General features: G+C 32.9%; 3 protein-coding genes across 4 annotated transcripts; 1 reads left to right on the top strand and 2 right to left on the bottom strand.

Moving 5' to 3' along the window:
* The first annotated feature begins 2,132 nt into the window (after positions 1 to 2,132).
* Positions 2,133 to 9,591, top strand: LOC107899365 (isoprenylcysteine alpha-carbonyl methylesterase ICME). Of its 2 annotated transcripts, none has more exons than XM_016825059.2 (11): positions 2,133 to 3,330; positions 4,195 to 4,266; positions 5,054 to 5,123; positions 5,328 to 5,408; positions 6,034 to 6,108; positions 6,349 to 6,450; positions 6,535 to 6,672; positions 7,541 to 7,606; positions 7,719 to 7,862; positions 8,151 to 8,241; positions 9,127 to 9,591. In XM_016825059.2, exons 1-11 carry the CDS (start codon positions 3,270 to 3,272, stop codon positions 9,286 to 9,288), a joined length of 1,062 nt encoding a protein of 353 aa, XP_016680548.2. In that variant the 5' UTR covers positions 2,133 to 3,269; the 3' UTR covers positions 9,289 to 9,591. The 2 variants fall into 2 exon arrangements, with proteins under 2 accessions (XP_016680548.2, XP_016680547.2); XM_016825058.2 differs by having other exon boundaries at positions 2,659 to 3,330; positions 4,190 to 4,266.
* Positions 9,592 to 10,311: 720 nt separating this feature from the next.
* On the bottom strand, positions 10,312 to 10,791 carry LOC107899366 (uncharacterized). The gene has a single exon (XM_016825060.2). It carries the CDS (start codon positions 10,789 to 10,791, stop codon positions 10,312 to 10,314), a length of 480 nt encoding a protein of 159 aa, XP_016680549.2.
* A 1,021-nt stretch (positions 10,792 to 11,812) lies between these two features.
* On the bottom strand, positions 11,813 to 17,691 carry LOC107898193 (protection of telomeres protein 1b). The gene is made up of 11 exons (XM_016823726.2): positions 17,673 to 17,691; positions 16,471 to 16,641; positions 16,094 to 16,224; positions 15,274 to 15,463; positions 14,716 to 14,777; positions 14,466 to 14,554; positions 13,566 to 13,847; positions 13,378 to 13,454; positions 13,174 to 13,229; positions 12,370 to 12,522; positions 11,813 to 12,213 (listed from the first exon to the last, which is right to left on the bottom strand). Exons 1-11 carry the CDS (start codon positions 17,689 to 17,691, stop codon positions 12,016 to 12,018), a joined length of 1,428 nt encoding a protein of 475 aa, XP_016679215.2. The 3' UTR covers positions 11,813 to 12,015.
* Between the last annotated feature and the right edge of the window lie 3 nt (positions 17,692 to 17,694).

The following is a 17,694-nucleotide window of genomic DNA, read 5'->3' on the forward strand; positions in this document are numbered from 1 at the left end:
AATAATTTTTATTTATTTATTTCGTATTATAATTATACTGATATTTATACCACATAAAAAAATATATTGATATTTATATAAATTTTGAAATGTTACATTAATTATGAAATTTTTTTTATTGCATTATATTTTATGGAAATTATATACATAGTCATCCAATTATAAAAAAAAATTCATTTTAGACATTCAAAATAAAAATTTAGTAATTTAGGCATCCATATTATATAATTTTATCATTTCAGTCATTTATATTAAAATCATAAGCAGTAAGTTGACATGGTTTTTTCTTTTAAATTTTGATTTCCATGTAATTAAAGAAAATCCATGTCATTGTCATTCATTAAAAAAATTATCATTTTAGTCCCCAAACTTTTTATTTAATTTAAATGAGGCATAACCCTAAAAAATTGGGATATTTGCTTTGTGAGCCTTTTGGTGTTAGTTTTAAACGCAACGGTAAAGAAGGAGGAATTGGAAAGGGAAGATAAAGGAATTTGGGTTAGGGTTTCATTTTCAAATCAAATTTGGGAATTTCAGGAATGGTAAGATAAAGGACCTTGTTTCCTTAAGCTTGGGTCACATCTACAACCCACTAACGTTCAAGCCACCACCATGTGGGGCGTCATTGTCACTATTGATGCTCTTTGGTCATCCAAGTTTCTTTCTTTTTAAATCATTATTTCTTTATTGCTATTAGATCCATAAAAAATTCGTTTTGATTGTTTATCATCAGATTTTTTTCCTGTATTCATTAAATTGTTTTTGGATCTATCTTTGTGCGATCTGAGATGAGAAAGACGATGTAAAACAGTAAAATATTTTTTTTAATTCTAAGTTAAAATTTGAGGAAAATTATGTCAGCTTAGACTTATGGGGGGTTTTAACTATTTAATTATTGTTTTCTTTTTTATTTATTTATTAACAATTAGTATTGACCAATTATATTTTATTTCTTGAAAGTGGTAATGTCACACCCAATGATTGGTTTACTTCTAAAAAAAAATGTCATGTCATATTTTCGTTAAAGTTTTAATAAGAGTGACTAAAATGAACAAATTATATAACGTAAGTGCTTAAATTGTAAACTTCTTATTTTGAGTGCTTAAAATGAGAACTTTTTATAGTTGGTGACTTTAGTGTAGTTTACCCAATATTTTATAACTAAAGTACATCCAAAGTCACTAAATTATTAATAAGTTTATGTTTCAGTTACTCAACTTCAAAAAGTAACAAAATGGTCACTAAACTACTCGAAAATTTTCATTTAAATCAAAGGTCTTCTTTGTTTGTACAACCCAAGCCCGACCTTGGGGGTCATTTGGAGGTGCGGCCGCCTAAGGCCTAAGGTTAAAAAGGGTCCAAAATATTGTTTTTCAATTTTTAATGGGCCCAATTTTTTTAAGTTTTAAAAGTAAAAAAAAAATTATCAAATTTTAAGGGCTCAAATTTTTTTATTAACTTTTAAGGAACCTAAAATCCGATTTTATTGTTTTGCCTAGGGCCCCAAAAATGTCAAGAACTAGCCTGGTATCGCCTACACCAATAAAAAACTCTCATTCCTATTCTATTCTCCAATCTCCGACACTAACCATTAAATCGACTTGGATATAAGGTATATTCATCTACTTGTCGATGGGTACTGATCCATTGTATCGATCATCAGATTGTCGCTTCAAACTTGTTAGCTAAACTTCAAAAGAAATTTAACAACTCAGTGACTTACATAAAAACTTTTGTATAAATTAATGACTTAAATGAAAGCTTTTAAATAATTCAGTGACCATTTTGTAATATTTTAAAATTGAGTAATTCAAATATAAATTTATTAATAGTTTAATAATTTTAGATATAGTTTCTACATATTTTATTATTATTTAACAATGTTGCACTTTTATCATGTAATTGTACCCAACATCGCCAAATCAAACAGGCAGGCTGTCATCCATGATCCACTAGCGTTGCTGATCTGGTTATGACCCACGACGCATTGATTGGCATGAGCCACAGTGTGATTATTTCTATTTTTGGCGAAGTATACACTAAACCCAAACTTATCCATTTAATAAAATATACATTTTCTACTCAATCAAACTCTGACATTTAAATAGCTGCCACCTTCAACTTTTAGATTCGTATATAAATATTATTATTTGTAATTTTCAATCTTTTATAAAAATAAAATTATAATCATAACGTTTATTTTGTTTTATCATTTTAGCTTTAATTCTTTTTCTTTTAGATCACTTTGGAATTCAACATTTTAAATATTAACTATTCAAATTTTAACAATATTAATATAAAAATTTAGAATTTTTTTAAATATTTTTAAATTTTTATGAAATATATGAAAATTATTATGTAAGCTATTAGTATTTTAATGGTGTCGTCAATTTTTTATTTAAAGGAAAACAATTTGATTAAAATAATAATAAAAAATAAACTTATAGTGATAGAAAATAAATGTTATTATTATACCAAAAATGGAATACAATCTTATCTATTTTATTAGGTGAAGAAATAAATTATAATATTTTTTTATGAAATTTAAAAGTTAAATATAATTTATTTAGAGATGAAGCAAAAATTATTCATAATAAAAATTAGAATTTTTATAATTTAGATGTTTTGGTGGTAGTGATATTTTAGATAATTACTTTTTGGAAGGAATATTTTAAAATTACTTTATGTATTAAATAAATATGTTTGTTTTACTTAAAGAAGAAAACAAAAATGAAAAAATTGGCAATCCAATCCTATCGTGTCTGGGGTATTCTAAGATGGACCCCACTATTTAATCTCTTGCCACGTGGCACGACATTAATCGTACTCCAAAGTAGTAACATCAATACCAAAAGCAAAGGAAAAAAATTACCTAATGACAACAATAACAACAAAATTTGAACCAAACAAAAAGAATAAAAAGGCTTTGAACAAAGCAAGGCAAAGCAAGGCAACAACACAAATCATTGACTAAAATCAGATTAAATTTAAATAAAGAAAAAATTCCTTTCGTAAATCTGAGATCCCCGCTCTTTCTTATTTTTTTAATTTTTAGGGACCGGCGATGGCATCAATGTCACCGCCGATACATGACCTCCGTCAACACGATGAAACTGCTACTCATTTTTATTTGGACGTTAGGTGTTTGATTTGCAGGTTCCTCGGCTTCATTTTTGGGACGGAGACCTTCGGAAACCACCAGCAACAGCAGTTCCCTCGGAAGCCGGAAAATATGGAGAGGCAGTCGTCTTTTAGCCGAGACTTCGGCCATGCGGCCGCCGAGACTTATCTTATTACGCGGCTTACATTTACTCTCCTTCGATATCTCGGGTATATAATATACATTGATATTATATTATACATATTATTTGCGAATTTCAATTGCTTTCATTTTATACTGAATTTTGTTGAAGTGGCACTTTTATAAGAATCGAGTTAATATTTTTTGAAATTAATTTAGTTTAATATTTTCGATTCTAGGCGGTATTTGGTTGCCTAGGTAGTTGAAGGAAAGAAGAGAAGCAAAGTGAATTACGTAATTTTTTTGAATGTTTGCTTAGGAGTTGAGAGAAAGTAGGTTGAGTCGCGTTGTGTTCCAATTGAGGATCTGCGGCTCTATTAGGTTGAGCAAATTTTCACCCGCTTTATGATTTAATGGAAATGTTTTTATCACTCTCAAGTCTCAACCTTATTCTGCTACATTTGAGCTTGGTTCTTCTCAAAATTGCTTGCTGCATAGTGTTTTGTTGATCATCTTTTCGGTACTTTTAGGCATGTTATTTGGACTCTGGTGTGACTTTTGGATATGAATATGAGCCCGACTTACCTTATGTTTAAATTTTATAAGGTTTTTCATTTACGTGGAGGGTGCTTAGAGGGTCATATCAAACATGTTTGTTGGACATGGGTATTAAACACGGATGTTTGAAAGAAAGATGAAGAGTTGTAGCAAGGTAGATTTAGAGATAAAATTAATGAACAAAAATAGTTCCTTTTTTAGCATCATTTACACAAATATGTATATTTACGTTAGATTTTAGAGATAGAATCAGTGAACAACAAAAACAATCTAGCTTGTGCATGCAAATAGGCATATATGTGTACATGTTTTATTGTCCACAAGCTTATTTTGTATTGCTTTCAACTTCATTATTATATGTATTTGTTTTAATCATACATTTGCATTCAGGGTAGGCTACCGGTGGTACACAAGATTAGTTGCCCTTGCTTGTTATGCTTTGCTTCTTATGCCTGGTTTTCTTCAAGGTATTTTCTATATTATTGATTGATGATATCTTCTGTATGAACTTGCAAACTTGTTATGAGGAATAATTTACTTTTCTTCTTACATGAAAATAGTAGATTTTGGCTAAAGTGAAAGTTTAACAAGAGGTTGCCTCTTGTAAATCATCTAAGAAGCAAAAAGGGTAAATATAAAAATGAGGAAAAAGGAAAAGGACTTCAAGGTGTTGGGAACTTAGTATATTTTGCATAACCTATTCATTATTTTTTGTTTAGCTCATTTGATATGTAGCATTATCTAAAAACTTTTGAAATTATCAGAGTTCCTTTCAAGCTCATATATATATATGACCCGCATGATATTTTACAAAAATATTTGAATACTATATATTGACCCAATATTTCTTTCCCGGTGGGGTCATTTTAGAATATTCATTAACAATATATGTTTCTAGAACTTTTTGAAGTGTCAGTGACCAAGTGAATTCATTGACTGAGCTGTAACTCTACCCTATGTGTCATAGTTCTCCCACTAACTGGATTCAAGGGGGACAACTTTTCGTGTCTGCTGGGAGTTGCAGTCAAGTTTGTGATCATACAGCTGCTTGCATGGGGATAAATGACAGTTGCCTTATGTTTGCCTTCATGCTTAGGCAGTTTAGAGATAATTATATTTGTGAAGAATGTGATCATACAGCTCTCTGCTTTTTTCTTCGCCTATGCCAGAAATAGTTACTTTTGTTGGTTGCTTTCAAATATCTTCAGATTGATAGAATATGATTTCTTAAGCATTTCTTGTTAATCTTTGCAGTTGCGTACTGTTACTTTTTCTCGAGCCAAGTGCGACGGAGTATTGTTTATGGAGATCAACCAAGGAATAGGTATGTGAATATGTGACACATATAATTATGGAGTTAGGCCAAGAACCATGCATTATGCTGGCAGAATGCTGGACTCTTACTTCTAGTAGCTATGGATCAAACCTGGCTCATCAAACAAAAAGACTAGCAGTAAGATTTTACGAACTTGCTTGTTACATATCATATATTAATGCTGCTGTTTTCTCTTTGATGGTGGATTGACAGATTGGATCTCTACTTGCCCACAAATACTAATGGCCCAAAGCCAGTTGTGGTGTTTGTGACTGGGGGAGCATGGATAATTGGGTGAGTGACTTGAGATTGCTGCATGGTGTATCGGTCTCATTTTAATATACAACTGTGGATTTTGCATTTTCATTTAATTTGGTAGAGTTGAACGTTCGTTGGTTCAGACGGTTTCAAAAACTGATTAAACTGACATAAAACTGACCAAACTGATGAATTGATTTGATTAACTGAAAAAATGAGTGGGAACTTGGAGGATGAGAGAACATGGGGTGGAAGAATTAGTGGGAACTAAATCAAACTTTTATAAAAGGGAAAAACGGAGGCAGAGAGAACATGAGGTGGAAGAATGGGTGGAACTAAATCAAGCTTTTGTTGCTTCCAACCATAAATCCAACATAAGTATGAAATACATGATATAGCTTTAAAATTCCTTAATATTTCATGAAGGGTTCTGCATTGGGTTGTTCTTACGAACTCGATGATCATCTATTGAAATTTATTATTTGAGGTCTTTATAAACCCAAAGAGAATTTAAGGCTGAAATTGCTCATTCAGTGGACTTGAATGATCAAACGGTGTATCAACCTCTTTCATGTCTAGCTGACCGTTAATATTTATTGTAAGTATATAATATTATTCATTGTTTTTAATGTTATGTTTCTGAACTTTTCTGTTGATTTAGGTACAAGGCTTGGGGTTCTCTTCTAGGACTACAATTGGCAGAAAGAGATATCATAGTAGCATGTGTTGATTACAGGTATTACTTTGGTTGATGCCACGGCATGGTTCTAGAGTTCATGTTTGCCAAAAATGCCACCCACGTATGAAGTATTCTAAGTGTCGAAATAAATACTTCATTAACAAAATACCATATCCAATGAATGATTTTGCCTCTATGCTCCATACAGTTTCTCTCCCCTGTTATTAACTGATTCATTTATGAATCTTCTCTTTTTTCTTCTACTGCTAACCATCTTTGCTTGATATTTGTATGCAGGAACTTTCCCCAGGGAACCATTAGTGATATGGTGAAAGATGTATCTCAAGGGATCTCATTTGTCTGCAATCTCATTGACAGATTTGGAGGTGATCCTAATAGGTGACTGACTGCTTTCTTTGATTTTGCATGCCTCTTCTATTTCCTTATTATCTCAATTTACTCTTTTATGGTTATTTTGAATAGAATCTATTTAATGGGGCAGTCAGCGGGAGCACATATTTCTGCTTGTGTTCTTTTGGAGCAAGCAATCAAAGAATCTAGAGGAGAAAGCACTACCTGGAGTGTCTCCCAAATAAAAGCTTATTTTGGCTTATCTGGAGGGTAAACTTTTATGGTTTTTTATCTATTATGTGCAGAATGTCATACTTTCCCAGTTTTTGGGGCTTAATCAGTGTATATAAGCAACGGGATTAACGATTCACCAGGATCTTTATGTGGCTACCATGTTCATGATGCTATCTGAATACCCTTTTATTACCTTTTGTATGATAAAAATGTTTTTGTCCTAATAATGAATGAGCAACCAGCTACATTTTTCATTTCTTCTTATGTAGGGTGCATGACTGTCTCATTGAAATGGTTATGAACATTAATGCTTCAGATAATACCCAGCTGAAAGACATTTAGCTATACCTTTTTTTGTGAAGCATTTGTTGATGGTTTTTTTTTGGAAAGTACATCTTGTCAATATCTTGAATCACTGCTGTTGTTTTGTTTTGATGGTTTGTTCTAAGTTCATGATTTGTAAATAATTCTCCTTAGATTTCATGCATCTTTTCACTCTGGAATTTGATCTTTTTTATCATAGTTTCCATCCTTTCTGAATCTCCTAAAAGATATCTTGCAAGACAATATCACTGCACTGGGAATGTCTTGTGTACGGTGCTTTTTGTTATGTTATTTTAAAAAGACATTTTGTGGTGTATTGATTTCTCAAGTATCAGCCGGTAAGCAACCTGCTTCCTACCTGTCATATGCCAGAAAGAAATTTAGCTTAGTTACTACACACTAAATTTTGCCTTTTAAAAGAGACAACATTAACTGAAACTAGTTTTCTTATGGAACCAGTTAATCCTTTTCTGTTGATTGATAGTTGTACATTATATGGTCTTATTCCCCTGTTAAATTGTATAAATAGATTGCTAGTTGTACCCGGATACGTGCTTATTCCCGTTTAAATTGTGAATAGGTACAATTTATTTAATTTGGTCGACCATTTTCACAATCGAGGCCTTTATCGTTCCATCTTTTTAAGGTATAGTCCCTATAATATTTTCTGGTAACTATTCTTTCTATGCTTATTATTTTCCTTTTACTACCCCATGTACCATTTATTGGCCAGCTAAAGCTCTGTTTCAATGTTACAGCATCATGGAAGGGGAAGAATCCTTTGAACAATTTTCTCCTGAAGTTAGAATAAAAGATCCACGCAATAGAGAAGCTGCTTCTTTTCTTCCTCCTATTAAACTTTTTCATGGAACTTCAGATTATTCAATACCATCAGATGCCAGGTTAGAATGCCTGTTGACATAGTGGTAACTAAGTTCTATCGGATATAGCACCTAGATGTTAACCATTTAATACCTTCGTTTACTTCTATTTAATTCCATTACTATATTTTTATTCTGGAATTATAAGATGTATTAAGTAATAACAATTGCAATTGGAATGATTCTGCCAGATTGTGCTTTGTAGTGAATGTATTTTGATGAACAGACATCATACTGCTGCAATGGATTTACTGCTATTTTTCACAGAAACAGGTGTATTGTTTCTTGACATTGATGTTTACTGTGCAGTATAAACCTTGTAGAAGCTCTTAAGGGGGTAGGAGCTGAGGCAGAAGTAATTTTATATGAAGGAAAATCCCATACTGATCTGTTTTTACAGGTTAGTGATTATTGCTAGCTTTTTAATGTCAATATAGGTTTTAATAGTCTTGTTTTACTGCAGTCTACTCATCCACCTCTAATATTTTGTTATGTGAATAAACTAATATAAAAAAATCGCATTTCACATTCATTATCATACTTGACTCATGGTCCTTTTAAATATACATATAAACTGGGATGACAATGTCGAACTTCGGTTTAGTTTAACTTAACAGGGAAATGAATCAATTTCCCGAGATCTTTGTGAACTTAGCTCAAACTACTTGAAGCTTTACTTGGAAACAGTAATTCTAATAGTACTGACAACTAGCATATGCTGTTTTACTGGTGCTTGGAATTACCTCACTAAATGCACCCAATTCACCAAACAATGATCTCTACTGCATTTCTTTTTTTGGTACGGCACTTGAAGGTTTCCCAGCTTTCCAGTCCTTGAGCAGTTAAATTTGCAACAAATATCTGTCAATATGGCATCAATAAACTCAATAAAAGTAGCATGGAGGCCCTTGTACTAGGAGTAGGATTGCATTTTGCCTCCTCTACTTAAAAAATAGGCAAGTTAGTCCCCATATCTTAGATCAAAGAGCAAACTAATCTTTTTGTTAAAAATTACATCTATTTTTACTGTTAAAAATTTGTTCTTATATGTCAGCATGAGGTACACATGGCACGTGACGTATTTATCCTGTCCACGATACTTATATTTTGTAGTACAAATTGATGAATTTTTTTAACAGAAAAGGCCAATTTGCTCTTTGAACTAACGTATAGGGACTAATTTATTCATTTTTTAAGTAAAGGGTCAAAATACAATTTGACTTTTAATACAGGGACCTCCATAAGAATTTTACCGATACCCCTAAAATTTACTACTACTATGCAGGATCCATTAAGAGGAGGAAAAGATGATCTATTTGATCATGTGGTTTCCGTCATACATGCTGGTGATGAGGAAGCTCTTGCCAAGGATGCTTCGGCACCTCCGAGGAAACGCCTCGTGCTGGAGATTTTGTTAAGGTTGGCACGTCATATCAGCCCCTTTTGATTTGTGGCCGAGATGTTTCTTTTCTTAAGCTGAATTTCCTCCATATTCATATTCCTTGTTGCAACCATTGGGTTCTTTCGTTCCTATTTAGATATTGTAGGAACATCAGCCTGCCATGAAATATACAGTGCATTTTCCTTTAAAACATAGGCAGCGTTTGGTGTCATTTTTTAATATCCCCACAGTGATTTTTATTATTAGGATTATCTTATCACTTGTGGTTTGGAATCATTGATTGATTATTGGGGATGTAAGAATCACTGTGTTTTGTTTTATTAAAAATCAATTATTATTTTGTTTGAATGTCTCGAAATAATCAGGCATATTGCACAAGTTAATCATTTCAATATTGTGAAAATATTAGTATTTACTCTACATTGAACTCCAGTTATATTATTAAAAAGTATTTGTTAAATATATATATATGTAAAAAATGAATTATAAAAGAAAACTATACATTAAAATTAAAATTAAAGATGATTGTTTCGGAATCTCGGATTTCATCAGAATTTAATATAAGGGTAAAAATATGGAATTAAGATAAACAGATTTCTTCACTTGTTTAAGCACTTTGAAACTTCCTTTCAAAAAAAAAAAAGTGTTTAATTTAATGTAAATATGATATTTAAGATAAAATGTAAAATTCATTAGTTATATCCAATTCGATATTCTACTGATTTTATAACGGTTAAACATTGATTCAATTTTTATCTAATTAGTTTTCACCTGCTGAACTCAACTGGTAACATTGATTAAATGTTATGTCGTAGGTTCATAATAATCCTTATACACCACCTGAGAAAAAAGAGTAGCGATGTATAACATATTTTGAGATTGAATTTAGGACCACGTAGCACCTTTCTTTGATAGTCAGCTTTTTTTTCTGCTTTTTTTAAATCATAAAATACATTTATTTAAAACAACAACCCCAAAAAAGAACACTAATGAAGCAAATAGGATACAAGGCAGGGCAGGGTCTGAATGAAGGAAATGACATACCTAGAACAAGTAGACCAAAAAATTCTAATGGAATTCACCAAATGTCGGCTTTTTGGGTATAGGGCGACGGTATGCAGTTTCAACGATGTCATGGTTTGTGCCACATACACGACGCCTTAGCAGAAACCGTTTCAACTTACTGCATCTGCTGCTCTTTTTCCTGGGGTCTTGATGATCATCTACAACAAAATCTGCATCTATCCTCAAAAGCTCCTCGTAGAATTGGATCCCACTCAGCTGAATAAGATGATCAAGTCTCTTTGAAATGCTTTGGACTTCCCAAGGATCCAGTAGAGAATTATGGGTGGTGGTGGTGGAAGATCCCATGCTGTTCTTGTTGTTGTTTCTCATGGCTTCTAACTTGTAACGTGAAGGGCCAGGACCAGGAGCTCGTCGAGTCCGTATGACATCAAATTCTGGTATGGCCATAGGGGAACCGGAACTACCACGCTGGTACCATGCCCAAGCAGCTGCTTTCACAAATTCTAAATCCTTGTTTGCCATGAGAAAACTCAGTCACTTAGAACATGTGATATTGGGTTGTCATAGTTATGTTTTGGCTTTAACGAAGGAGGAGGGTGGGAGTGGTTGGGATCTAAATCGGGAGATTGCTTGGTTATTAGAAATGAATGAGAGCATTAAATGAAAAAGGGCAATGAACGAGTCACTAAAAGAGAAGAGGTTGAAAGTTAAGCTAATGCGGTTGGGTTGGGTTGGTTTCTCACTTGACTTCGACAATCCAAAAACCAAACAGTTGGGTTTTGGGTTGTCCACGTCACAGTCCTAGGAATTTACTTGTTATGAAAAATAGAAAATGGCATTTCTTTTATTTGGGAACTCTCTTTTTTCATGTGTATGCTCTGTTTTGTCTTTCCCTTCACATTCCAATTTGGAAATGCGATGCCCCGCCATAGCATGGATCTAATTATTATTATTTTTTATTACTGATAGGATAAACTCGATACTAAAAATATTTAATATTTTATACTACATAAATTGTTAAAACTTCTTGTAATATGTTTGCTGTTGCATGTATACAACGTTTATAATACTCATTTTTATGTATTACATATGTATATGTTACAAATATTGTATACTTAATAAAATAACCATTTGATCATTTTTACATATTAGATATGAAGTATAAAGCTACATAAATAAATTATGACAAAAAATTATGAAACATCAGAAATATTTGGCATTTTGTGATATTATATATAATACTCATTTTATTACTTAGTTTTAACATTTTAGTATATGATAACATATACATCACTTAATCATGTTTTATGTGATGCGCTTTATTAATTTTATCTATAGTAACACATGTACATTACCGATTAGGAAAATTTGTATATTTCAACAAAAATTGGGAGAGGGATGTGAGAGACTATGCCAACTGATAGAGATCAGCAAACAAAACCCAGATGGGGTGAGGTTGGCCCTTTTGCTAATAACCCACGAGCATGCATGCGAGGCATTCATCCTGTATTCTAATTCCAAGGCCAATGACATACAAAAAATATATACATACATATATATATTTTATTAAGGCAAAGGGATATCAGATTTACATATATACACATAATGTAGTCCCTAATGTCTTACGAAATATACACATAGCTAGCAAGTGCACAATCAAAGGCCTAATCAATCTTAAATTAATTCCTTGTTAGTCCTAAGCTTAACCTAACCTACCTACATACCAAGCAAGTACAGTCAAACTTGTTAACCAACAAGCTTGGTATCAAATATCCAACGGCGCCGTTTAATGGAATGAGATTTCAAGCAACATTGTACCCATGGTGGATTTCTAGCACCACCCTCAATTTCCTCCTGTCCATCATCATCACTATTAGGTATTCCAAGCAACTCATTTAGCTTCCTTTTCAGTCCACCAGTGGATAATCCATTGAAAAATTTCTCCTTAAGCAATGCAGATTAAATAGAATTAACCAAATATACAGGACGCACGAGGAATGCCATGATATATACAAAGTTGCAATCATGATCCTAGTCTGCAACATTGAATTCAAGAGTTCCTGTAAAATGATTGAGAAATGGTTGAATGTATGTCCTTACCCCATCTTCAGCATAAGAATAAGCATGGATTCGGGCAGTTGGATCCTCTAGGGTGAACTTAACCCTATAAACTCCATCAGAAGAGCGGAAATCCTCTACTCGCCATGGAATTACAGCAACGAATCGTATTACACACCTGAATTTCTTTCTTACCTGGAAGGTTATCCAAACAACAAATAAACACTACTCCAGTTAAAACATTACTCTCTAATTCTAAAATGCTGTGGCCATAGCCTTCAAGCTAAATATGACCATTCCCCATCCCCTTTACTCTCAATGGAAACACCTTGAACATGGTAAAACCTTCAAGCTTGGTCCTCTCTACCAAAAGTAGTCACTAGCCTATCCAAGACATCAAGATAAAAGAAGAGAAAAGCACCCAAACAAGACTATTGCAATCAAAAAAGAGAAGAAAACCATCTTTTTCATCACAAGAAAACAGAAAATAACCAATGCTCAAACTACTTAGACCATCCTGCCAGCCAATGCCAATTGGAACCACTACGGCAATTAAGCAGCCAACCTTGAAACAAAAAAGAATGTACACTACAAAGCCCAAACCGAGTTCAAAACAAGCTCAACCGGAGCTCACCTGACCTTGACAGACCAATTATGTAGGGGATTGATTGTGAGGAAAAAAAAAGGGATTGCAGATGATTCAAAAGGTTTCAAAAGTGCTCGGGTATTTTGTGAAGTAATGGATCAAGAGAAAGAGGTGGCTGGGACAGCAAGGGAAAGAGGGGACAGGGACCATCAATGTATAATACCTTTTGATCAAAAGAAAAATGCAGGAGTGTATAATACCTTTTGACAAGTGAGAACATCCATCAATGTAGCAAATGGCGCATTGCAGTTAACCTCTGGTCAAGGGCATATAAAAAGATCACAAGTACAGCATCTCTAATCGATTTCAATATGTTTCAGGAAAAATGTGACAACTGCATGTAGGAGATTGAATCAAATATATTAATAAATAGGAAATTAAAGCAAATTATAGTCACATGTGACCTGTGATTTTTGACGGCCACGGAAAGCTCCAGGATGGCATCCGATCTAGATTACCTAATGACCGGCAGTCATAATTGCTGACATGTATGGATAATGTAAGAAAGTGAGTTATCGAAAAGTTCCAAAAAGAATATCAATCAAAAGGGAATAAACAATCTATTTGTTTAATCCATTGACAAAAAGATCACCTCTGGCGCTCAAGAATGAGAATATCAACATTTGGTATATCTTGGATCTTCGAATATGATGTGAACACACCATACCATAATCCTTCATGCACTTTGCATTCCACACAAAAAAGTTTGAACCATTGACGAACTTTCAGCAACTGAAGGATATATGGCATGCACTCAACATCAAAGATCAGCCTTAATATAGTTCCAACGGTAGGAAATGTATGTAGCACATCTCCTGATGAAGGCAACGGTTTGAAATGTAGAGGGAGTGGATTATGCCCTTCATCTTCTGGCCTTGGGAGCATAGTCATCAAATGAATAAATCTGTTAGATTACAATAAAGAAAGAAAGAACTAGACATAGGCGCATAGCAAGCATCAGTATTGTGATTGTAAAACTAAAAGCTGTCCAATTAGGCATAAGTCATAAATGAAGTCAACTTTGATCATAACAGGGTAAAAACTGTTGATAGACCTACTCTAAATTTTAAGAAGATACTGTTCCCCAAAACTGTTGATAGATCTTTTGGGGGTGATGAATAGTCCTTTTTTTTACATCAAAGAAGTAACAAAGTTAACAACAATAGTACCAGAAAATAGCCAGCTCATACAGACCAAATAACTCACTGATTATGTATAAATGTAAATGACTATTAAAAGTTTTAAGTACTTGGATAAACGTTGGAAAAAAATTGGTTGCAAGGATACCAAAACAATGGTAGCTCATTGAGGTGGTCTAAATTCCTGCTATAGAAACTTCTCTATATGAGAAGTTAAATGCATGCCAGTGCAGCCCTTGAAGAAAATTAGAACTTATTTTGCTATGTACATTTAGAAATTTAGAAAGTTTCACCTATACTTTAAAGTTGAAGGTTTAAATAAACAGAGGAGAAACTAAAAGATATCAACTCACTTTTTATAAATACTTATAGGTGGCACATCAGTTCCGTCCCAAATAAAGGCCATCCACTTATCATCAGTAGTTTTGCATATATGTAGTACCTTAGTAGGACCAAACATTAAATAAGAAGATGGATCAGAACACCTCAAAATAATCTAAAAGCAGTATTAACATCTGAATAAATTGGATATATTTGAAAAATCCCAAGACTAAAAAAAAAAAAAAAAAGTAGTACAGGATAACCAAAGATGTGGTTTAATACCTTGCATACTAAATTTACCAGACCCACTTCGTTGATCTCCTTCAATAACGAGAAGTTCGGCTCTACGAAAAAGAAAAGGAATGGTGAGTTTTTTGCTTTTGTTGATGATAATGACCAGATATTTGGCATCATAATTAGATGACAGAATCACACAAAAAGAGGCAGTGCGCATGCATGGCTTTTAATCTATATACACATGGAAATGAAATCCCCACGCATTGTTTTAGCATAATACAAAAGTGATTGATGGCAAACTCTTAAATAGAAAAAAACCCTTAAACCAAAGACCAACCAAAAAAAGTTAGATAAGCATTGAATCCAGAAACAAAAAATAACAATATGAAGTTTTTGAATTTTTTAACAGAAGCATGAGAATGGAGTAGGAATGCAAACAGCTTCGGAAAACTATATTACTCCAACTATACAAATTTGACATTTGTTAGAGCATTCAAACTTAGATTGATGTTAATTGAGAGATTATAACTATCAATACTTAAGAACAAATAACCTTCCAGTTAAAGGTGAAATATAGATATCAATAGAAAACAAGAAGCATACCGTCAATGACATGTGAACTCGCTAACCATTTTCTCAGACCTGCTATTATCATTGCATCATGTTTTCTCGCTTCATATCTCAAAAGAACTTGATAAGGTTGGAAATTTTCAACATCTTTCCCGTCATATAAAGCAAATGAAGAGAACCTTTTGTTGAATATAGCATATACATCTCCTTCATAGATTCTCATCTGCATAAGATAATTACATTTTTCAAACTAAACTTATATAAAATAAAACACCATCTAAAATGAAAAATATGAAACTTGAAGGCAATAAATTATTCACCTGACTGACCACTGTTCATACAACAAGAAATACTTCATAAAATGCTAGACATTAAGTTTCAATCAAACCCAAAGCTAATACCTTAAACTTTTAGGATACTTGGCTGACATGCAACCAAAGCCTCTTAACTACTAGCCATGAGACTCAAATCCTTCCTGCCACTATGTAGTTATAAATACAAGTGCAATAATAAGCAAGTGCAGTTGACATCAAGTTGAGTCATTTTATATTAAGGTCACATATAACCTCTTTATACTAATTTCAATCACCAAATTCTATTTAATGGATAATGGGTACAGTTATAAGGTTAATATTAACCAAGGATTAGTTCCTTATACTAAATTCAGATAATTTCTTCCTAATCCCCTTCACTTGTTTAACTGAGAAGAGCTTCAACAAAGAATAGAAGCTTTTCAAGAAAAATAATAAATAAAATTGAAATAAGAACTGATCAAACACAAGCAATATCAACTTGAAAAAAAACTTCGAAAACAGAAGGAAAACAGGAAAACACATAGAATTTCAGAGTATACCACGACACGTGAAAGGTGAATAATATCACCAACAGCCGCAACAAAAGGAAGATAGTCTATTTCTTGAGCAAATACATGAACAGGAATCTCGGGGTGTGATTCATCAATTATTTTTAGCTTACATACATAATCTGCAAAGAAACCATAAATTCTGGTTGAGCAAAATAAAGTTTACAACAACCAGGAAAAAAAATACCATCAAGAACATTAATAGAAAAAGAAAAGATTTTTTTCCCCCAAAAAAGAATCATCTTTCACATTTCCATTTCAAATAAGGATCATAAATAAGCGGTAGCAGCCGTAAGTCCGGCTTTTGTATTAACACAACCAGTGATAGTAATAATCACAGTTAAAACGGGTAAAGAAGTTGTACGTACCGGTGCCTCTGGTTGTTTGGGGCAAACTGATGCTAAGAATGACGGCGATCAAATCAACTTTGTCGTTAATGCAAGCTACGGCATCTTTTATGCAAAGAAACCTGCGATAAACCATCTCTCTTTCGCTCTCTGAAACTGCGAGTGGGGGGGGGGGGTTGTAGTTGGAGGGGACTTAAGATTATACGGTGAGCAGTGGCGTCCTTCACTTCACTCCCTTTTCTTAACGATCTGGTTTTGGGTTTTTGCATTTCTCTTTACTTCATTTTGTTTACTGTTAGAGGTGTTAGTGGCCGGGTCGTGTCGGCTGGCTGATGTTGGGATTATTAATATATTTCATGTTTGCATAAGATTGCTTTAGAATGACCTTAAAATTTTGCAAACTCTGTCTATATTTGTTAATGGTAACTTAAGTTCATTTAATATTTACTGATTTTATATTTCTTATTTATTATAATTTTATATTTAATTATCTTATTATTTTTTAATATTTGCTTTATAGAGTAATATTATATAATGAAAAATATTCAGTACCCTCCCAATAGAATTTTTAAATTTCATGAATAAGATTGACAACACATGTCAATTTTTTAAGCTTACTTGTAAAATAAAAATAATACATTATTATTATACCAAATATTCATTTTTTTTTACAAACTAGTAAAATTCCTAAATAGCAATAAGGGACGTTGCATTCAAATCTTCATGCAGCAACTCTAGAGCTTAATCTGGGGGTTCTTCAAATCTATGTAAACTATTAAAATTATGACTAGTTACTTTAGCCATATGCTCGGTAACTTTATTATGGTCTTTAGGAATATATCGAATTTGTATACTTCAATTGCGTTTTAAGAGCTGATTAATCAGTCACAACTCTGTCATCTTATTAACAGCAACCTCTCCAACCAAAATCACTTCAACTACCATCGCATTATCACATTCTAGTTCCAAATGTCTATAGCCAACTTCCCATGCAATTTAGAGTCCTTTTAAAATAGCTCTAGCTTCAACTTTAAAAATTCTCTCCTTCCCAATTTTCATTGTGAAGCAATGTAACCGGTTTGCAGACGAGTCTCTGAAAACTCCTCCTATTGACGCGTCATTAGTGTTATTCGAAATAGCACCATCTATATTTAATTTGACCAAACCCTGCTTCGAAGGAATCCAATTATTAAAAGTAACTCTAGTATGTCTAAGAAAATCACCTGTACTTGATTTCTCCATGCT

Source organism: Gossypium hirsutum, chromosome A07 (assembly GCF_007990345.1).
Source record: "Gossypium hirsutum isolate 1008001.06 chromosome A07, Gossypium_hirsutum_v2.1, whole genome shotgun sequence".
Taxonomy (NCBI): domain Eukaryota; kingdom Viridiplantae; phylum Streptophyta; class Magnoliopsida; order Malvales; family Malvaceae; genus Gossypium; species Gossypium hirsutum.